The following is a 23,839-nucleotide window of genomic DNA, read 5'->3' as shown; positions in this document are numbered from 1 at the left end:
AGGGTTCTCCTATGGGGACAGCCGAAGAACCCTTTTAGGTTCTATGTAGCACCTTTTTTTCTAAGAGTGTACAATGGAAGTGTGCTGTATGTCATGTTCTGACCAGTATGAGGGTTATTTTGTTAGTGTAGGCTGGTCAGGACGTGGCAGAGGGTATTTGGTTTATGTGGTTCGGGGTGTGTGTATTATGTAGAGGGTAGTTGATTTATGTATTCCGGGGTTTTTGGTCACCGCTCTGTTAGTCTATTTTCTTTCTAGTTAGTCTGTTTCTATGTTTAGTTAATTGGGTGTGGACTCTCAATTGAAGGCAGGTGTCTAGTTGCCTTTGATTGAGAGTCCTATATATTAGGGTGTGTTTGTATTTGTAATTTGTGGGAGGTTGTCACTTGAATTGCTGTTGTTCGCCTTCAAGTCTGTATTCGTCGTCCATCGTTTTGTTTGTACAAGTGTTTTCATTAAAAAGTTAATTATGGATTTTAATTGTTTGTTGAACCCCCTTATTGATAAGCTTCCCAGTGGTATAGCCTCACTCTCTCCTCAAGCTAAGTCACTTACAGCCATTTGTGATGATCTGGGGTATGCTGATGTTTGGAGAGCTTTTCATCCCTCCAACAGAGAGTTCACTTTTTTCTCTGCACCTCATGGATGTCAGACTAGAATAGATTACTTTTTTATGCCCAGGACGTCAATGCAGTCTGTTTTATCCGCTAGGATAGGAAGCATAGTCATATCTGATCATGCGGAGGTGATCCTGGACATAAAACTCAACGGGGCATTCAATCAGTCAAGACATTGGAGGTTGAATACAACCATTCTTAAAGACCATACATTCACATCATATTTTATTACAGAGTTTAAAGCATTTTTCTCTATTAACTCTCAATCAACAGATAACCCCTCACTCCTTTGGGAAACCTGTAAGGCGTACGCCAGGGGTCTGATTATGTCATACGCAGCCACTAAGAGGCGGAAAAAGCGTGAAAAGCAAAAAACACTAGAGGGTGAATTGGGAACTAAAGAGAAGGACTACATTAAAACTCCCACTCCTGCCCTATTAAAGGAAATAGCAGTCATTAGATCAATGCTGGACTCCCTCCTAACACAGGACGCTGAAAAGAAAATGAGATTTGTCAAGCAAAAGCTATATGAACATGGCGATAAGCCAGGAAAGTACTTGGCGAACCTAGCTAAAAAGAGAGCTGACTCACAGTCAATTGCGGCTATTACTGATTCTGATGGCAATCATATATATGAAAATAAATTGATAAATGACTCATTTAAGACATTTTATGCAAATCTTTACGCCTCAGAACTGCCAAATGACGCACCCAAGTTAATGGAGAACTTCTTTTCTAAGATTGAGCTCCCTACTATCTCCGAAGAACAGAAGTCTCTCCTTAATGCCCCTATTACTGAGGAAGAGATAATGTCCGCAATTAAGAATCTGCAAAATGGTAAGGCCCCAGGACCGGACGGGTTTTGTAGTGAGTTCTATAAAGAGTTCCATGGCCTGATCCTTGAGCCATTGCGTGATATGTTTAACCACTCATTTTCAAATGACCAGCTCCCCCAAACGCTGCGAGAAGCCAACATATCACTTATTCTCAAAAAGGGAAAATGTCCGGAGTCTTGTTCCTCGTACAGACCAATTTCCCTTCTGAATGTGGATAGAAAATTGCTTTCTAAAATTCTAGCCACAAGATTAGAGGACTCACTGCCACTGATTGTGAAAGGAGACCAAACCGGCTTCATTAAGGGATGTAGGTCATGTAACAATGTCAGACGGCTCCTTAATGTAATTGAAGTCTACCAACAAAGTGCTATGGATGGTCTTGTGCTCTCCCTAGATGCTGAGAAAGCATTTGATCGTGTGGAGTGGTCTTACCTATTCTTTGCTCTAAATAAATTTGGTCTGGGGGACAACTTTATAAAATGGGTGAAAGTTTTATATGATGATCCTCAGGCTGCTGTCCTTACTAATGGACTACGGTCAAATAGCTTCTCTATACACAGAGGTACCAGACAGGGCTGTCCTCTGTCCCCCCTCCTATTTGCACTTGTTATGGAACCACTGGCCGAGGCCATCAGGGTAACGCCTGCTATACAGGGGCTGCTCATTGGTGATGTTCACCATAAAATAAGCTTGTATGCTGATGATGTCCTGATATTTATTTCTAATCCCGAGACTTCAATCACATCTCTGATTAACACTATTGAGTTATTCAGCGAATTCTCAGGCTACAAGATTAACCTAACTAAATCAGAGGCTATGCCACTTGGTAACCTTCACTCTGTACCTAACACTTCTCCCCCCTTCCCTTTTAAATGGTCTCCCTCAGGTTTTACGTATCTGGGTATATTTGTAACTCCTAAATTCCAACAAATGTACAAAGCCAATTTTGTTCCCTTGTTTGACACAATAAGACAGGATCTGGAGCGCTGGAACTCGCTTCCGATTTCATGGTTGGGTAGAATATCCCTCTTGAAAATGAACATTTTACCTAGGCTACTTTACCCAATCCAAATGATCCCAGTATTACTCTCCAATAAGGTAATAAAGGATGTAAATGGATGGCTAAGTTCCTTTATATGGAGTAAACGCAAGCCAAGACTTAAGATGGCAATATTGCAGCTGCCAAATTCTATGGGTGGCTTGGATCTACCCAATATCAGGCTCTATCAGTGGTGTGCCCACCTATGTTATATCTCAGACTGGATCACAAACGATGACTCCTCTATTTGGTTAGACATTGAGACTTCTCTTTCAAAATACCCTTTACAGGACCTTTTGTTTCTCACAAGTTTCAAGTCTGTAAAAGATCGCTGTAACAACCCCATTACACTTAACACACTCAAAGTATGGAGGTCAGTTCAACGTTTCCTGGGAAGGTCCAAACTAACCTCTGCTCTTACCCCAATTCTTAACAACCCAGATTTTGTCCCAGGATTGCTGGATGCTGGCTTTAACGTTTGGCTTAATAAGGGCATACGCAGACTAAATGACTTATTTGCGGATAAGATTTTATTGTCATTTGAGCAGATGGTCGAGAAATATCAACTCCCAAAGCAGGACTTTTTCCGTTTCCTACAAGTAAGACACTATATTCTGAAGAGCACCACCTTAATTGGTAACCCTGATATGTCTGTCATTGAAAGAATGCTTTTTTCCCCACAAAGGAAAATGTCTGTAAGTCTGTTTTATGATGCTTTAAGGTCCTTTTCCGCTGTCGACACACAGAGAGTGAAACAAGTGTGGGAGAAAGAACTGTCTGTTACCATTGACGAAGAGATGTGGGAGGACATTTGGAAATATGCAAAAACAATATCTATATGTAATCGTACTAGAGCAATTCAATTAAGAATAATACACAGATTGCATATATCCCCAAATCGCAGACATGCATTTAGCCCCGCTTCCTCCTCTCCTCAGTGTCTCAAATGTAAAACTGATACAGGCACCCTAACACATTGTTTATGGTCATGTCCCAAAATACAAAGATATTGGTCTGGTGTTCTGCAAGAGATTGAAAAGATCCTAGGGGTCGATCTAGAATTGGACCCAGTTTCTCTACTGTTAGGTCTCCCTAGTAGGCATGTAACTTCTGTGGGTAAGAGGAGGCTTTACAACATCCTCACCTTCGCAGCGAGAAAAAACATACTTTTACAGTGGATTAGTGATAAGGTTCCCTCTATTAAAGATTGGCATAAGATACTATTTGAATGGGTCCCGCTGGAATATCTGACATGTACATTGCACTCTAAGACAGATCAGTTCTACAAAGTATGGGAACCTTACCTAAATTACCTAGAACCTGAAGTATCAGCTATTATGCTGCAAGGATTCTCTTAGAATGGTGATCTATGTATTCCAGAATTACACTGTACGGTCCGTGTGAGGAACTCAACTTCTTGGTTTAAACTGAGCATTTTAATTTATTTATTTATTATGTCTTTATTGTTATTTTTTTTCTGTTTATGTTTGTTTAAAATGTATGTATTGAGGGATGCAATGAGGGGGATGGGGTGAGAGAAGCGGGGAGAGGGAAACGGTGGGTGTGTGTGTACGTGCGTGCATACATACGGATATGTGTAAGCGAGTGCTGTTTTTTTTGCCTTGTCTTTGTTGTTGTATCTCTTAATATGGGTGAAAATTGTGAAACTCCAATAAAAAATACTGTTACAAAAAAAGTTAATTATGAGCACTCAACTCGCTGTGCCTTGGTCCATTCCTGACGACCGTCGTTACAGAGCCTCCCACCAAATCCGGACCAAGCAGCGAACGAAGGAGCAACAGGTGGACGTTGAGGAGAAAAGGGAATTTGAGTTGGACCAACGGGAGAAATGGACATGGGAACAGATTATGGCCGGAGAGGGCCCATGGAAAAAATGGAGCGAAGACCGGGAACGCTACAGGGGAACACGACTGGCTATTAAACCGGAGAGGCAGCCCCAATCATTTTTTTGGGGGGGGCAGACGGGTAGTTTGGCAGGGCCAGGTTTGAGCCGCAAGCCAAATCCCCGTGCTTATTGGGGACAGCCTAGTATTAGTCAGGTCCCGTGCGTTGGAGTGAGGTGCACGGCGTTGAGGCCTAGTATTCACAGGCCGGTGTGCGCAGTACCTGCGCCCCGCATTTGTCAGGGGAAAGCGGGCATCCAGCCAGAAAGGGTGGAGCCAGTACTGCGCTCGAGACCGCCAGTGCGCCTTCACGGTCCAATATATCCTGTTCCCGCTCCACGCACTAGCCCTAAGGTGTGTGTTTCCAGTCTGGCATATCCAGTACCAGCACCACGCATCAGGCTTCCAGTGCGTCAGCCCAGTCCAGTACGTCCTGTTCCCGCTCCACGCACTAGCCCTAAGGTGTGTGTTTCCAGTCTGGCATATCCAGTACCAGCACCACGCATCAGGCTTCCAGTGCGTCAGCCCAGTCCAGTACGTCCTGTTCCCGCTCCACGCACTAGCCCTAAGGTGCGTGTCTCCAGTATGGTACCTCTATTACCAGCACTACGCACCAGGCTTCAGTGCGTCAGCCCAGTCCAGCACGTCCTGTCCATGTTCCTCGTACTAGCCATGTGGTGCGTGTCCTTAGTCTGGCATGTCCTAAGCCAGCCCCACGCACCAGGCCTTCCGGCAACAGTGCCTCATCCAGAACTTCCGGCAACAGTGCCTCGTCCAGAGCTTCCGGCGACAGTGCCCCGGAGAGAGACGGCCCACTGTTCGGAACCAGGTGAGACGGCCCACTGTTCGGAGCCGAGTGAGTCTGGCTACAGTCCAGAACCAAGTGAGTCTGTCTACAGTCCAGAGCTCCTAGAGTCTTCCTACAGTCCAGAGCTCCTAGAGTCTTCCTACAGTCCAGAGCTCCTAGAGTCGTCCTACAGTACAGAGCTCCTAGAGTCACCCTACAGTCCGGGGTCGACAGAGAGGGACATCACTGTAGAGACAGTTTATGAGGGGAGTGAGCCAGGGGTGGAGTGGGGTCTGCGTCCGGCTCCTGAGCCACCTCCTGAGGGGGGAGTATTGGGGTTAGGAGGGGGGTGTTGCAGGAGCACCGTCGGTGACGGTGGCCACCCTCCCTTCCCTCCCATGTACTTTTGGGGATTTATTAGTGTCTTGGGGGTTATTTGTTGTTGGGTTTTTTTGTGTGTGAGGTGCATCCGGGGTCTGCACCTTTGGGGGGGCAGGGGGTAAATGTCACGTTCTGACCAGTATGAGGGTTATTTTGTTAGTGTAGGCTGGTCAGGACGTGGCAGAGGGTATTTGATTAGTAGTAGTAGGGTAGTTGATTTATGTATTCCAGGGTTTTTTGGTCACTGCTCTATGTTAGTCTATTTCTATGTTCTTTCTAGTTAGTCTGTTTCTATGTTTAGTTAATTGGGGTGTGGACTCTCAATTGAAGGCAGGTGTTGTCTAGTTGCCTTTGATTGAGAGTCCTATATATTAGGGTGTGTTTGTATTTGTGGGAGGTTGTCATTTGAATTGCTGTCGTTTGCCTTCAAGTCTGTATTCGTTGTCCATCGTTTTGTTTTGTTTGTATAAGTGTTTTCATTACAAAGTTAATTATGAGCACTCAACCCGCTGCGCCTTGGTCCATTCCTGACGACCGTCGTTACACTGTAGCCGTGCTTGACTCTATTTGACTCTAGAATCTGCACCCTACTGGTTTGAACCTGCAGTCCCAACGTGCTAAAAAGGACACTTTGGAAATTTGGCCCTCTATCTACTTCCCCATAGCAGATACCATAGACTTCTAGTCATTGTGCTAACGCTAGTTAGCATTGGCTCGCGAATCTATCTCACTGACGAAATCTCCTTTAAAGTTAAAGGGATACTTCGGGATTGTGGCAGTAAGGTAGTTTCGCGAGGCAACGCTAACTCTCGTTAGCGCAATGACTAGAAGTCTACGGTATAATTTAATTGTGTTAATCTAATTGTGTCATTATGAACATTATCCGCATTGTAATATTCCATTTTGTGCGACTCATGCCATTATTTCCGTGTGCGCATGCTCAGGCTACACAGAGAAATATCACAGATGATAGGGGAAAGCTCTTGAGTCGCACAAAATAGAATATAACGTTGCGGAAAAAGTTAATAATGACACAACTGCATGTGTACAACATCTAAAGACCTGCATCACTATACTGAGAGTGTTGCCATTTCTGAAAGGACATGTTTGTTGATGTTTTATCTAAGCCCTGACACTGCAGAACGAGCATGAGGAAGTAATAATGATATAATATGTGCCATTTAGTAGACGCTTTTATCCAAAGTGACTGACAGTCATGCTTGTTTACATTTTAAGTGTGTATCACTGGTTGGGGTAAGTTTCTCAAAAACAAGTGAAATTGCTAAAAAAAAGAATCTGGACTCTATAAAGTTAACTTCTCCTTTAAGGCATTTCCTTCTGGAGACTGATCTCTAGGGTCATTTTCAATTACTTGTTGGAATAATCACTGATCTGACATGACTGGATTGGTGTAACATGCTGTTATGGAACACCTGCTGTCAAATCAATGTTTATTGGTTATGTACACAGATTTGCAGATGCTATCGCAGGTGCAGCGAAATGCTTGTGTGTCTACAGTAGCTCCAACAGTGCAGTAATAACTAGCAATACACAACAATACACACAATCCACAAAGTAAAAAGAAAGAAATTAAGAAATATCAGAACGAACCTTCAGTCTCTACACTATATGACCAAATGTATGTGGACACCTGCTCGTCGAACATCTCATTCCAAAATCATGGGCACTAATATGGAATTGGTCCCTCTTTTGCTGCTATAACAGCCTCCACTCTTCTGGGAAGGCTTTCCACTAGATGTTGGAACATTTCTGCGGAGACCAAAAGAGCATTAGTGAGGTCGGGCACTGATGTTAGGCGATGAGGTCTGGCTCGCAGTCCCAAAGGTGTTCGGATGGGGTTGAGGTCAGGGCTCTGTGCAGGCCAGTCAATTTCTTCCACACCGATCTCGCCAAACCATTTCTGTATGGACTTCGCTTTGTGCTTAGGGTCACTGTCATGCTGAAACAGGAAAGGGCCTTCCCCAAACTGTTGCCACATATTTGGAAGCACAGAATCGTCTAGAATGTCACTGTATGCTATATTGTTAAGATTTCCCTTCACTGGAACTAAGGGTCCTAGCCTGAAACTATGAAAAACAGCCCCAGACCATTATTCCTCCTCCACCAAACTCTACAGTTGGCACGATGCATTGGGGTAGGTAGCGTTCTCCTGGCATCCGTCAAACCCAGATTCCTCCGTCTGACTGCCAGATGGAGAAGCGTGATTAATCAGTCCAGAGAACGCGTTTCCACTGCTCCAGTATCCACTAGTGGCGAGCTTTACACCACTCCAGCCGATGCTTGGCATTGTTCATGGTGAGCTTAGGCTTGTGTGCGGCTGCCCAGCCATGAAAACCCATTTCAGGAAGCTCCCGATGGAAAGTTATTGTCTTGATGTTGCTTCCAGAGGCAGTTTGGAATTCGGTATTGAGTGTTGCAACAGAGGACAGATGATTTATTTTTATACGATACGCGCGTCAGCACTCGGCGGTACCGTTCTGTGAGCTTGTATGGCCTACCACTTCGCGGCTGAGCCATTGTTGCTCCTAGACGATTCCACTTCACAATAACAGTGACCGGGGCAGCTCTAGCAGGGCAGACATTTTATGAACTGACTGGTTGGTAGTCACTGAGCTCTTCAGTAAGGCCATTCTACTGCCAATGTTCATCTATGGAGATTGCATGGGCTGTGTGCTAGATTCTATACACCTGTAAGCAATAGGTGTGGCTAGAAACTTGAAGCACCTTTGGCAGAGACTATAGCATCGAGTCATCTTATGTATGACGCTACAAGCTTGGTACACCTGTATTTGGGGACTTTCTCTCATTTTTCTCTGCAGATCCTCTCAAGCTCTGTCAGGCTGGATGGGGAGCGTTGCTGCACAGCTTTTTTCAAGTCTCTCTGGAGATGTTCGATTGGGTTCAAGTCCGGGCTCTGGCTGGGCCACTCAAGCACATTAAGAGACTTGTCCAGAAGCCACTCCTGCGTTGTCTTGGCTGTGTGCTTAGGATCGTTGCCCTATTGGAAGGTGAACCTTCACCCCAGTCTGAGGACCTGAGCCCTCCGGAGCAGGTTATATTCAAAGATCACGGTGTACTTTTCAACGTTCATCTTTCCCTCGATCCTGACTAGTTTCCCGGTCCCTGCCGCTGAAAAAAAATCCCCACAGCATGGTGCTGCCATGCTTCACCATAGGGATGATGCCAGGTTTCCTCCAGACGTGACGCTTGGCATTCAGGCCAAAGAGTTCAATCTTGGTTTCATCAGACCAGAGAATCTTGTTTCTCATGGTCTGAGAGTCCTTTAGGCGCCTTTTGGCAAACTCCAAGCAGGCTGTCATGTGCCTTTTACTGAGGAATGGCTTCCGTCTGGCCACTCTACCATAAAGGCCTGATTGGTGGAGTGCTGCAGAGATGGTTGTCCTTCTGGAAGGTTCTCCCATCTCCACAGAGAAACTCTGGAGCTCTGTCAGACTGACCATTGGGTTCTTGGTCACCTCCCTGACCTAGGCCCTTATCCCCGATTTCTCAGTTTGGCCAGGCGGCCAGCTCTAGGAACAGTCTGGTGGTTCCAAACTTCTTCCATTTAAGAATGATGGAAGCCACTGTGTTCTGCAGCATTGAAGATCCCCAATAAATGTTTTGGTACCCTTCCCCAGATCTGTGCTGTCTCAGAGCTCTCCGGGCAATCCGGACAATCCTGTCTCGGAGCTCTCCGGGCAATTCCATTGACGTCATGGCTTGGTTTTTGCTCTGACATGCACTGTCAACTGTGGGACCTTATTTTGACAGGTGTGTGCCTTTTCAAATCATGTCCAATCAATTGAATTTACCACAGGTGGACTACAATCAAGTTGTAGAAACATCTCAAGGATGATCAATGGAAACAGGATGCAGCTGAGCTCAATTTAGCGTCTAATAGCAAAGGGTCTGAAAAGGTATTTATGTTTTTATATTTTAATACATTTGCTAAATTTTCAAAAAACCTGTTTTCCTTGTCTTTATTGGGTATTGTTTTTTAATTTTAGAGTAAGGCTGTAATGTAACAAAATGTGGAAAAAGTCAAGGGGTCTGAATACTTTCCGAGGGCACTATATATATTGAGTAGTTACTGTACATAGGATGACCCATGACTAGAACACTGTATAAACACAGTTCAATGACTGTGTCACGTCCTGACCGGCAGAGGGAGTAGTTGTTTAGTATTGTGGTCAGGACGTGGCAGAAGTACTGGGTATGTGTTTGTCTAGTATTTCTGTTTCTATGTTGGTCTGTGTGGCTCCCGATCAGGGACAGCTGGTTATCGTTGTTCCTGATTGGGAGTCATATATTAGGAGTGTGTTTGTCACCTGGTTTTTGTGGGTTGTTTTATTTCGCACTGCTGTTTGTAAGTACATAGCCTGTGAAACTGTCTAGTCGGTCATGTTTATTGTTTTCCCGTGTATGCTTTATTCTAAAGTAATTAAAAGATGAGCATTCATATCCCGGCTGCGATTTGGACTATTCAACACGGCTACACCTGTGACAGACTGTTAGATCAGTGGTTACCTCAAAGAATGGAGGGATGGGAGGAAGTAAGTGAAGAAGGAATAGGGTTGAGGCTTTCCATACCCCCAAATGAATCTAACTAAACGAGCCCTACATCTGGCAGAGCTTACCTTTGTAGTGAGGTGGTGGTGTCTTGTGGAGAAAAATGACGACATGCTTTGTTAACTAAATGCATTTGAAAATACAGTTTTTGGTTTATTTTGTCTGTGGATGTTTCTATGAGAGCCTCAGACTCATCCACCAGAGTGGATCCCAGTGGACTTTCCCTCAGCGTTAGTTCACTCATGTTATGAAATGTTCACACTGCAAGGCTCTCACTACAATATTATCAAAGAAATCACAGAGGCTGGGGCTATATGCCCCCAATGGTCGGCTGGCTGTCTGTGTGCATTGGTGCAAGATGTATTAGCTTCTGAATATCACTACACATGCCATTTTTCTGTGAGAAAATATTGTTAATCGATAGGAATGAATCTCAGATTACTCAACGTGTTACAACATTGTGGCTTTGAAGTGGTCTACGTGGGAGAGGGCCAGTCTGTCTGGGTGAACATGGAAATTATGGAATGGATGTAGCATTGATGAATGTAGAAATAGTCTGGCACCCTGGCTAGCTTTGAAACAGTCTGGCACGGATAAATCAATGCTCAATAAATGAAATGGGGATTTGTTTGGTCCATAACTGCTCCAAATACATACATTCATACTGCGTTTAGGAAACAACAGAAGAAAAACAGCCACTGCTTTATAACACAGAAAAATACAAAATAGCTTCAGGGTCAACTTCTTCTCGAGAATATGTAAGGCACACAAGTTTGAAGGAGGCAAATACGTGACATTTGAAAATGTTTATACTAAAACAACAGCACCTTGAGCATCCGAGAGAGGTAAGTACACACCTTGAACCATAGAGACACAAAAGGCTAATTAAATATGATATTTACTTCAATGCTGTGCCTTGAAATTTTTATCCTCTAAGTGGTGGCTGTACTTCTGTATGTCCTTTCCATGACTGGCTGATGAACCTCAGAAGAACAGCTTCTCGTGTCTACAGGTGCACTCTAATCGAGTGGGCTATGCAATTTTGAGAAGATGGCTGCAGCACCAAGTGGTCTCAGAGCATAGATACAGTGCCTTAATGTATTCCCTGTCCAACAAAAATCTGTAATTTGCCGGTGGTCTAATAATTACTCAGACAACAGAAATAGATCCAAGCATAATGGGTTGCTGCTTGCTGCCTGTGTTCTGCTTGCAGCTCAGTTCATCTCATACTAACTAGATCTCACTGTTTTCATTGCTGGAGGTTCAGTACGATGTATCCTGATGCTTGGTGTTCCTCAAATTGGACTGGGTTGGGAACGGGTTGCAAGACTTGAATATTAGAACACTCAATTTAGAAAATTCCTTCATTTAGATCATCTTGAGGCAGTTTACAAATGGACCAAAAGGTGACAGTCTAAGACGGAGGTCTCCATACTCAGAGGGCTGCTGTGAGTGCAGGATATTGCCTCAACATAGCTGATCAAAATGAGCAACTTATAATGGCCTCAATCTGGATCACCTTTAGTTGAATCAGATGTGTTAGTGCTAGGCTGGAACAAACACCGGCACACACTCTGACCAACTAGGACTGGGATTGGGAGAGGTGTATGGGTAGGTGCATTGCGTAAATCACACAAGTATTTCAGGACTGGCTAATTCCAGTACTGACTGGATACTAGTTGTCACATGAACAATATGCAGTTTTGTCCTAGGTGTCGTTTCCTTCACTCTTTCCTTGCTGCTTTGTCAAACAGTTATGTGAAGAAAGGCAAGAAGAGCACGTCAATAGGAGCTAGGTGGCCTTGCTGAATTAACAATAGCGAGGCGCTCTTCTGAAAGCTGACTGCTTCCTGCACCATCAGCACCACTGTCAGTGTCTATTCACTCAGCACTGATGGAAACGTGTCCTTGAGTGAGACAGCAAGATGTGAACAATGAGAGAGGGAGAAGAAAATGAGGGTGTGGAGATCAGCTTGCTTGGACAAAACAGTGGAACCCTATTGTTCCTAAACTCATAAAACAGTATTGTGGAGTTGCAAATGGTTTTTACAGAAAAATACATCACTTCTGGTATGACAATACCGTTTTTGGCCACTTTATTAGGTACACCTATCTGGTACTGGGTAGGACTCCCTTTTGCCTCCACAACAGCCTGAATTATTCGTACGTTAAGAGATGCCATTCTGCACACCACTGTTTTAAACAGCTGTTATTTGAGCATTTGTGGCCTTTCTGTTAGCTTGAATGAGTCTGGAATTCTCCTCTGACCTCTCTTATTAACAAGGTGTTTTGCCCACAGAACTGCCGCTCACTAAATGTGTTTTGTTTATCGCACCATTCTCTGTAAACTCTAGACTGTAGTGATTAGAAATCCCAGGAAGGCAGCTGTTTCTGAGATGCTGGAATCACCATGTGTGGCATCAACAATCATACCACGGTCAAAGTTGCTTAGATTACGCATCTTGTCCGTTCTAATGTTTGGTCGAACAACATCTAAAGCTCTCTATTCTATATACTCTATATATTGAGTTGCAGGCAGCCACATGATTCGCTGTTCGAATGTAACCTTCCTTGATGAGCTAAATCAGGTCTGTAGAGCTGATGGCATGACCTATGACTTATGTCATTGTGTGGGATAATGTCAGGTTCCACCATGATCAAATGGTGTAAGCATGGTTTCCACAATTTACCACCCTGTACTTACCCCCATACTCTCCTTTCCTTAACCCGATTGAGGATATTTCCTCCACATGGAGGTGGAAGGTATATGATAGGCGCCCTCACGAACAAGCCACCCTTCTCCAGGCCATGGATGATGCATGCAATGACATCACGGCAGACCAGTGTCAGGCCTGGATTCGCCCGAAGATTCTTCCCAAGATGTTTGGCTAATGAAAACATCCATTGTGATGTGAATGAGAACCTGTGGCCAAATCAACAAGACAGGTTTAAGAGAAATATAGAAGTACAGTAATAAATCTTTTGTTTTGCTTTTTACAGTAAGCCAGGTGAAGAACACTACAGTTGACCTTTAACTGTTTTTTCTTTTTTGTAGATAATTATTTTAGCTTTGATTCAAAGAAACTTATGTTGTGATTTTATTGTATTTCATCAATACATTTCATATTTTGTTCAATGATTCCACTGTGTCTGAGTATTCTCTCTACTAGTCCTTTTACAGTGATGTATTAATGAAACATGTATCACATATTTTGTACTACAATATTTAATGATTGTACAAACAACTACACAGTGAAACTATTGGTATCTTGTGTGTGGGTGATCTACAGTTTTTCTCAGTCGCTTTGGTGCATTTTTCACATCATCCCTAACATGTGCAAAATAATAAGTGCATTTCTCAGAACAATTTGTACAAACTGCAATATACAATAGATGTGTTTCTAAAGCTAGTCAGTCACTAAAAATCCTTAGTACATCTCTCAAAAGTAAATATTCATGCCAATGATCATGTCAGTGTCATCAGAATGATAAGTCATTGAGTCATTGTTCACGAACAAGGTCGTCAAAATGTTTAGGCATGTTGTCAATGGAACTGTGTACTTTGACAGTATTACCTGATGTAAACTTAGGCTACAGTTTGGATGACAGTTACTGTATTGAAAATGCACAAGGCTGCACTTCTATGGCATATATCAATTTCAACAGTACTATTTACATATTACTGTATGTGGGTTATTGATTGCAAGAGACTGGACAACCCAAGGGGCACAAAGGAAAAAAAACTAAATTAGAAAGAAACACAGGAAACCCCCCCTAAGGCACAACTTTGCCCGCAGCGCTGTTCTAGTGCCGTCTCTACACATCCAGACGTTCCTGTCTGTCGGCCCACATATTCTCATCCACATCACACCGGATATTTTCCCTTCCAATGCAACGTGGAAAGAATCTTTTGGAAGGCCTTATCCATCCTCTGCAGGCGTCTACCGTGATGTCCTCACATGCTGCATCCATTGCAGCCAGCAGGGTCATCTGTGTGTGTGGCTGACGATCGTACACCTTCCACCTCCATGCTGAAAATAACTCCTCAATTGGGTTAAGGAATGGTGAGTAAGGTGGGAGGAATTCTATGAGCATCCTCGGGTGGGTCACAAACCATTGCCTTATGATGTTTGATCGATGGAAACTCACATTATCACAAATGACCACATACTTTGGCAAATCCTCTCTAAATAGACCCCTCTCATCATCAGGGATGAGAGCCCTGTAGAGAGTCTCTAAAAAGTTGAGTAGATGCTGGGTGTTGTATGGCCCTATAAGGGGGATATGGGTTAGGACACCATGCTCTGAAATAGCAGCACACATGGTGATATTTCCTCCCAGTTGGCCTGGCAAATCCACAGTAGCTCTGTGACCGATGATATTCCGACCCCGCCTTCTGCATTTGGTCAGGTTGAAGCCAGCCTCATCCACGTATACAAAGTTGTGAGAGGGTTCACTTGATTCCAACTCCATTATACGCTATATCCCAGAACACACAGTTGAATTTGATTTGGTAAGGAAGAGTGACATAAAATGTACATATATTGCATGTTCCTTCCACAGCAATGGAAATGTGTGCAGTTTATGCTTACTGTACTATGTATCACTATAAAATGTTGCTGTAAAGTAGTTACATAGATATATGTTTTACCTGTACATACTGGTACCGTAGCTCCTTAACTCTGTCCTCATTCCGTTGGAATGGTACACGGTACAGCTGTTTTATACTCATCTGGTTTCTATGCAGCACCCTGTCGATGGTTGAGATGCTAACCGTATGGATGTTTTCAAAGACATCGTTGTCTTCTATAATGGTCCTTTGTATTTCCCTGAGTCTCATGGCATTGTTTGCTCGGACCATGGTGCAAATAGCCTCCTCCTGTTGAGGTGTGAAAAGGCGTCCTCTGCCACCGGTTTGAGGTAATCTTGCAGTCCTATGTGGGGAAAAATGCAGTGATGCATCGCACACTTTCACATAGACAAAAACTATGTGAACACACATTTTACTGTAAAACATACAGGTGGGTGAATGTAAGGTGCAGTATGTATCTGTATAGAGTATATTTCTGTATGCTGTGAAATACAAGTGGACTACTGTAATATGAAGCATTGTATGAAGTATACAGTATACTGCTTATATACAGTAACTGTGCACTGTACATTGGTGGACATACCTATTCTCACTTCGAAACGTTTGAACTATTGAGGACACGGTTGATCTCCCAATATTCGGCTGCACCCTTCGACCCGCCTCAGCCATTGTAAGGCCATGATTGACGACATGGTCTACAATAGTGGCCCTTATGTCATCAGATATGCGCCTATGTCCTCTTCTGCCTCTTCCTCTGTTTTGCCTTCCACCACGCATCCTTGCTCCTCTTCTTCCTCCTCTTGGCTGTTGACCCTGTTCGTTTCCTGGTCCATCCATTATTGGAAAATTGCAACTCTGTGTTGTGGTCTGTCTATATATGCTTGCCAATTGATTCTTCATGAGATGCACATTTGAGCAATTTAGACAACTGGTTGATTGTTGGTTGAACTAACACTTTACATTCCTTCATGAGTGAGGGTCAATTTCACCTGCACCATTCATCAATTCACATTTCTGTACAAAAGGTCTAATAGAAATGTGAGAAACTATGCTTGACAGTTTATGACAAATAGTTCAACAATTTTGCATGTAATGGCTTATGCAAGGAACTAATGCCTAGATGTTTTGAGGGGTAAGAATATTCAACAGAGAACCATCTACTATATTTTGATCAACATGACATGAGCAATTGAAAATGTGGAAAAAAGCTGACACTTGTACATTATCAATTGCAATATGTACAAAAGCAATTGCAATTTGTTCAAAGGAATAAGACATTGCTTTAATGATGTGCACAAGTGACTAGATGATTTGGAATTTGTACAAGTAGTATCAAGAATGGCACTTTTGATCTAAGAAATGCACCAAAGCGACTGAGAAAAACTGTAAATGAATATTCCTATGGTATTTAATGATAAATGAGTTATTTGAACCAATGATTCTGCAAGTGCAAGGTTTCTTTAAATATATGAATGCACAATGCAATGTTTTGAACATTGGACAGCCTGTGTTACAAGTGATGACCGTTTTGAGTTTTGTGTCTAGAGTTTTGAAAAATGACCACAAGGTTCTGAAATTAGTGCCAAAGTGATTGTTAAAAACTGTAGTATAGAAGTTGACAATGAATAATAATTGACATTTGGCAATATGTGCTCATCCACTTCAATTCTAACAGTCCTAAACTGGTCTGTAACTTACTGTATGTAACTTATCATTGCGAATAATGAGCTATTTGTTAACTGAGAAAAGTACATATATTTTACCTCTCTGGTGTATGTGACAATCAAACGATATGTATGTAACTTATTCGCAATGATAAGTTACATACAGTAAGTTACAGACCAGTTTACATACCAGCTGTCATCAAGGCTAAGGGTGGCTACTTTGAAGAATCTCAAATATAAAATATATTTTCATTTGTTTAACACTTTTTTGGTTACTACATGATTTCATATGTGTTATTTCATAGTTTTGATGTCTTCACTATCAATCTATAATGTAGAAAATAGTACAAAATAATGAAAAACTCTTGAATGAGTAGGTATGTCCAAACTTTTGACTGGTACTGTATATACAGTATATTATCATATATCAGCCAAACTGTATGTGCAGTACTGCAGTATAATCATTTTGATCGTTAAGCTGTTACATCTGCACTGAGGCAACCCACTATTGATAATATCTATTCATAGGCCTATCACTTTCAAAAACATCAACAAAAATGTCAAGTCTTTCATGATGTCATGTTAACTGATTTACTCATTCTAGTGGTGCATTCCATACCAAATTGACAAAAACCTTGAGGTATTAGCGCCTCAAGGACTTTCCAGTAATTACACAAATGGAGAGAGAGAGAGAGACGTCGTTCCCATTCCAACTGAGTGTGTGTGAGATCAGAGAAAGTGTATTTGTTATTGTTTTCAAACGGAGGAGATGATCATCCTGCGTTGTGGTAAAAAAAATGTAGGCCTAGTACATAGTCAGCTGTTCTATGGCGCTTGAAATTATGTCTGAGGGGGGAAAGAACAGTGTTCGTTGTTTGAAGTAATGTCTTTGTTGTTGTAATATCGCAAATGGACATGGCAGTTTCACGGATTCCAACTTTAATATCGATTCAGGAAATAATAAAACATGACATTGTCATCTGAAGGCAAAATGGCGGTGTGGGAATACAATAGTCCAAATAGAACCAGAGGCCCTGGACTCATATCACATTCTATCCTATCTGCTCTGGGGCTCTCCCTGGGCACAAACTCCAGGCTTCGACTTGAACTGACATTTACAGGCAAAGGTTCTGTAAATTTGCTTTTAAAATCTATATGCATGGAATTTCTCTGCCTCTCATTGATTTGAGGGTAAGTGAACCAAATAGATTTGTTAGTGGTTGTCAAATCACAGGCCCAAAAGTGATGCAATGCATGCAATAGTTATAGCAAATCCATCATAGGGGAAAAATAATACATTTCTAGGCAAGTAACATCCAACGAGGGAAGGCCAGAAATGGCATTTATATCATGCCATGTAAAGGTTGAGTGTTCTAAAATTAGATTACTTTGTATTAAGCTTGTAATGTTCCCACACATGTTCCTACAATCATCAGGCACGGAATTGAACTGTGGCAGCGACTGCCATCTGTTGGATAGTGATGGAACTGTATGTTGTTGTGCTAATATCCCAGCCAGGGACAGCAGATACCTGTTGGACAGATATAGGGACAACATGCCCTTGGCCCTGCCCTAGTACTCTCCTGACTTTATTCATCGAGTGATTCTCCACTGCATGTCAGACGGACCATTACATCGCTGTCGAAGGCGAATTCCCTCCCGTTTTATTGCTTATCTCCGTTGTTGATTGTAGGCTAATCAGGAGAGGATGTCCTGAATCAGAGTTCGACATAGGCACTGCTGTAACACTTGTGTTATTATTATGGTGATTTATGTGGCTTGTTGTAGTTCTTAGTGATATCGATCTTCTCTTCACTTGTAAATATTATATTACCACTTCAAGGATACACTTTTTCTAGACTTTTGGCTCACTTCAAGTAAAAGAGCATCTGGCTAACAAACTTAGTTTTTTGAACCTTCATTCTCTGGTTCGAATCAGTTAAGAACAAATGTACAATGATGGCCTACCCCGGCAGACGCAGGGACTCCCAATCTCAGCCGGATGCGATACAGCCTGGATTTGAACCAGAGACTGTAGTGACGCCTCTTGCACTAATATGCAGTGCCTTAGACCGCTGCATATTTACCCTGAACAATGAAAGAAAATGCTAATTTCCAATGTACAGCCCAGAAGGTAGGCTACCATTATGTCAGATCATGAAATGCATGTTAAAATACATTTGTACCTGGCAAAATTAATAGATGGCCTGAAAAACTAAAACAAAAAATAGTACTAATATGCAAATCAGGTAGCCAAATGAACGGTTCTTTCATCCGATGCGATTCGGCTCCCGACGTTCACCAAAAATATCAGTTCAAAAAGAACCATTCGTTCGCGAACGACCCATCACTATATTATGTCAAATTGCAGCAACAGGTTTGAGCCTGATAAAGTTTTGTTTCTAAATTTATCGAGACTGCGGGCAGGGAATTAGGCTAGGCCTATGCCTACCTGTGAGTGGGAAAGAAAGGGAAGGGTATAGCCTAAATAAAATGTGTCTAGTGTTTTTCAATTATTTATCTTTGTATTGATAAATAGGATATGGATTGTAATTATTCCATAGATTCTACATATTCTGCCCACGTGGTTGGCCATTGGTCGCCTCCAGGGAGCGCCCTACACCTGCCAGTGTCCACTGTAGACTGTCACCTTTCATAGCACTAATGAATGACGTCGAACAATAACACCCTGCCCGCCTACCTTTCCTACCAACCGACTCACTGTTAATCGAAGCAGAAGTTTGACAGCTCAGCTTTAACACCAGGCCGTCCTTTGAGAACGTACCGTTGCCTTCGGAAGAAATTGTCTCTCCTTTTTCATGAACGACCACTGTAGTAGGGAACGCCAGGTAAATAGGATCTTTCTCTGCAGGCTATATGGAGCACGCGCTTGTTATGAGGAATTCGATTGATCGATAGTGTCACATATTTATTCTGTCTGGAGAGTTTATTCTGGACATTTGTATTGTTTTAAACGGGCGCTTAAAGGGATATAACCATGTCGAGGGACCCTGAAGAAGTGAACAAGCTCACCGAAAGTACATACAAGGTAAACGACCGTATGAGACCATGTGTTGCTTGAATCAATGTACCATAATTAACTGTGAATTAACCTTTATGAGATACCATAAATGGTCGGGCTTTCCCCGTGAAAACACCTCCCATATAAACACCTGAAATGTTGTTTTACTATGTAGGGTAATAACTTCCTCAGTTCTCAGAAGTTGCCAGAATTCCCGAAGGTGGTGTTGATAACAGGTTGCTCACTACTTGTGTCACCCAAATATTGTAGGCCTATAGCCAGAAAGACTAGATATACACTATATATACAAAAGTATGTGGACACCCCTTGAAATTAATGGATTCGACTATTTCAGCCACACCCGTTGCCGACAGTTGAGCTGCCCCAGTCAACTGTAAGTGCTGTTATTGTGAAGTGGAAACTTCTAGCGCAGCTGCGAAGTGGTAGGCCACAAAAGCTCACAGAACTGGGCTGCTGAAGCACGTAGCACATAAAAATCCTCTGTCCTCAGTTGCAACACTCACTACTGAGTTCCAAACTGCCTCTGGAAGCAACGTCAGCACAAGAGCTGTTCGATGTGAGCTTCATGAAATACTACCTGCCCAAATGCATAGTGCCAACTGTAAAGTTTGGTGGAGGAGGAATAATGGTCTGGGTATGTTTTTCATGCTTTGGGCTTGGCCCCTTAGTTCCAGCGAAGGGAACTCTTAACGCTACAGCATACAATGACATTCTAGACGATTCTGTGCTTCCAACTTTGTGGCAACAGTTTGTGGAAGGCCTTTTCCTGTTTCAGCATGTCAATGCCCCTGTGCACAAAGTCCATACAGAAATGGTTTGTCGAGATCGGTGTGGAAGAACTTAACTGGCCTGCACAGAACCCTGACCTCAACCCCATCGAACACCTTTGGGATGAATTGGAACGCCGACTGCGATCCAGGCCTAATTGCCCAATATCAGTGCCCGACCTCACTAATTCTCTTGTGGCTGAATGGAAGCAACTCCCCGCATTAATGTTCCAACATCTAGTGGAAAGCCTTACCAGAAGAGTGGAGGCTGTTCTAGCAGCGGGGGGCAACTCCATATTATAGAATGAGATGTTCGATGAGCAGGTGTCAACATACTTTTGGTCGTGTAGTGTACTATTGTACTATGCTATGCGTGTACAGTAGACACACATGCCATAGGCTACTAAGAACATTATGTAGAGGAGAGATGGGCAACTTTGAAGCAGGTGGGGGCCACAAAAAATGGGAACTCATCATGAGGGGCCGCAGTGGCTCGTGGGTCTGCGTACCCACACCCACACATGCAGTCAGAGCGGCCCTAGCCGAAGATCATTTAAAAAAAAGTTTGAGTTAATTTCCTGCAATTGTACACATTTTGCCATTGGGTGGGGACAAATGTTTGCAGTATTTAAGTATATTAGATGATCAATGGGTCCCCCGGTTGGTAATTCCACCATGCTTAGCCTACTACAAGTTTAGATAGCTTGCCGTTAGATTCATTTACCAATCTAAAAAATGTTAGCTGACATGGGCTAATCGAGTGACTGACATAACAAGCGATCTGGTACTGCACAACCAAATTTCTAAAATTCATCGGCAGGCCGCCTGTTGCCCATCCCTGATGTAGAGGCACAAAACATAATACTTCTGTCGTGAGAGGCCTCAGTTAGCCTACACCACTAAAGTAATCCTACCCCCCCCCCCCCCCCCCCAAAGATATAGATGTACTATTGTAAAGTGGTTGTTCCACTGGATATCATAAGGTGAATGCACCAATTTGTAAGTCGCTCTGGATAAGAGCGTCTGCTAAATGACGTAAATGTAAAATGTAAATGTGCCTAGCATCATTGAGCAGGCTTTCAAGTAGCCTACTGTCTACTTAAGACTGTAACCTATACAGTTAAGTTCACTGTGATAATGAATAAGGGTTGTCCTAACTATACCCTTCTCATAGTGTAGCCCAGCTGTGATGTATTGTCATGATTTCATCAGCTACACTTGCGTTAGGCAGGGTCTGGGTGGTTAGAGGGAATAGACAGAATAGAAAGCATAATAGCAGAGAAGTACTCCCCCTCATTGTTTTCTCCACCACATTTAATCCTTTTTTATCCCATCGTTAGTTCCCTAATGTCCATTGACCACGCACCAGCTGTGTCAGTTAATGGCCTCTCATTTTGACAGATGAGTAGGTGGTATAAAATCTATTGCTGGGAAAGCTGTCTTTTTGGGGGGGGAAACTGTTTCTATCAATCTCTGTTGTCTTGGGTCCCTTTTTTTCTACATTTGAGTATCACAAATGCTACTTACAGTGTTATATCAGAATGCCATTACCCTAAGTGTTACGTTATCCACATCAATGAATTAATTCGACACTTGTCAAAGCCATTGGAAAACCAGTTTTTAGTAGTCATACCCATTAATTAACCCCCTAGAGTCGATGTCCGCGCACCCGCATAATAACAAAATCCCCATCAAATCCGCCTGTTTAAGCCAGAGATATCTGGTGGCCGAGCTACAGCTGTGTTTGTCAGACCATGAGACATCCTGAAAATCGCTCTTCTCACAAAAACATCTGTAGTGTCCGAACGGTTTGGCCTACAGATGAGACTCCCACGAACACGATGGTGTTCTTCGTTTATCAAGCATGCTTACAAGACTCGTCTGAATGTAACCTCGTACCAGTTAAAACATTAATTGAAGTATATGGAATTATTTTAGTGCCCCAAAAAAAGGGGTTAAATATGGATAAATATAATATCAATTATTTCCTGATCTTTCTTATCTCTCAGATATAGGACAGACACTTTAAAACAAACTTCCTTTTGATTTATTTTTCCATGTATGAATCTGTTATTCAATGCATTTCGATGGGCTAATAGCAGTAAGGCCAAATTCAGTGTTTCATCAAATATATATATTTTTGATACCTATAGGTATCAAATCAAGCTTTATTTATATAGCAGATTTCAGACATGAATGCAACACAATGTGCTTCACAGGAAAAGACATAAGAAAATAAAAACAAAAAATGTTACTACACAACAAACATAAGAGGATAAAAACTAAAGAATAACAGTAGAAACTGAAAGACAAAAAAAGCACCCTAAGGAAAAGCAACAATAAGAGCAAAGCTAAAAAGATTCCAAATATAATAGCTAAATGATCCTTGGTATGACCATCTTAAAACAATTCCATATGTTCACTTAATAGAACCCCCCACCGGCTTAGACTCTTAAGGATTAATTAGCTATTACTGTGTAACTTGCTCTGCTTGGTGTCAAGTGTTGCACCCTCACAGTGCACACACTCCACAGGTTGTTGAGTGATAGGGTGTGCTCTCTCTCTTTCTCTCTGCAATATGAAAGAAAGAAAGAAGGAACAAGTGGATGCCTTGATGTGCCTCACTTGCATTGAAGTCCACCTCAGAGAGCAGTTAGACTGAGTTAGACTTTGGTCCCCTGAGACAGTCAGAACAGGAACAGAACAGCCCCCCTTTAGCTCCTCTCTCTCCTTGAGGTGATGATGAAACGGAGGGGAAACTGTCCACAGGTTTAATTATTTAGCTACAGGGTTTGACTGTGGTAAGATTAGACAGTCTCCCTCTCCTACTCCAACATCACCAGTTAGGTCTCAGTGGTAGGCAAGTCAACTGAGCCGCTCCTGACTGCTTCTCATGCTTATTAACATGGCCTTTATTCCTAATATGATGTGAGTACATGCAACAGAGGATCCATGAGGGTTGAAATGGTCCTATTTAAAATATTACCTGGGAGCCAAGCAGCATTATGCAGGTTTTTATTTCCTTCTGAATAATGGAGACCTGCTTGAGCATAGTAATGGCTGAATTATAACCTGCCTATGTATTATAACATACATATTTACTGTGCTCTCATAAATAAGAAGTTTACTGCCAAATCAGTTGACTCACAAGTGAATTGCATACTGTCTACTTTTCATTGTGTAGTCTACTGTTTACTGTGTGACTGCATAGCCATAACGTACTGCATTAGATTCTCCTCCTGCTTTGTTCATACCAAGACGGTACGGATATGCTACTATGGATTTATATATCATTTCCCGGGTTCCTGGCTGTAACTCACCCTTATCTTTCCAAACAGTAGGTAAACATGATATAACATGGCATGTCATTAATAAATAAGAAATCTGTCAAATAAGAGAAGTGTGTACAGGAAGAAAGACCCCTGAGACAATGATCATGATCCCACAGAGAATCAATTATATAGGATAACGGAGCTGACTTTACTGGTCCCCAAGGATCCATATCAGTCAAATCCATTGTCATTTTATTGAATGGAGGCTCCTGGGAAAATGAAGAAAATATGTCAGAGAGCCCTTGGGTTCCTGATTTATTGAAATCCATTGGAGCTGTCAATCAAAAA

The 23,839-nt window shown here is 42.5% G+C and overlaps 1 protein-coding gene across 3 annotated transcripts in view; it reads left to right on the top strand.

Moving 5' to 3' along the window:
• Positions 1-19,087: 19,087 nt before the first annotated feature.
• Positions 19,088-23,839, top strand: part of LOC115171696 (brain-specific angiogenesis inhibitor 1-associated protein 2-like protein 1) — a 73,545-nt gene continuing 68,793 nt past the window's right edge. Inside the window, exons 1-2 of one of the 3 annotated variants that reach the window (XM_029728744.1) lie at positions 19,095-19,258; positions 19,398-19,458. In XM_029728744.1, coding sequence (XP_029584604.1) covers positions 19,408-19,458 — 51 coding nt within the window. In that variant the 5' untranslated portion in view covers positions 19,095-19,258; positions 19,398-19,407. Of the gene's footprint in view, positions 19,459-23,839 lie in introns of all 3 variants that reach the window. The other 2 variants (XM_029728745.1, XM_029728743.1) reach the window with 2 other exon arrangements.

The sequence above is a fragment of the Salmo trutta genome, chromosome 32 (genome assembly GCF_901001165.1).
Source record: "Salmo trutta chromosome 32, fSalTru1.1, whole genome shotgun sequence".
NCBI classification, from domain to species: Eukaryota; Metazoa; Chordata; class Actinopteri; order Salmoniformes; family Salmonidae; genus Salmo; species Salmo trutta.
This window is presented reverse-complemented; position numbering and strand designations above follow the sequence as displayed.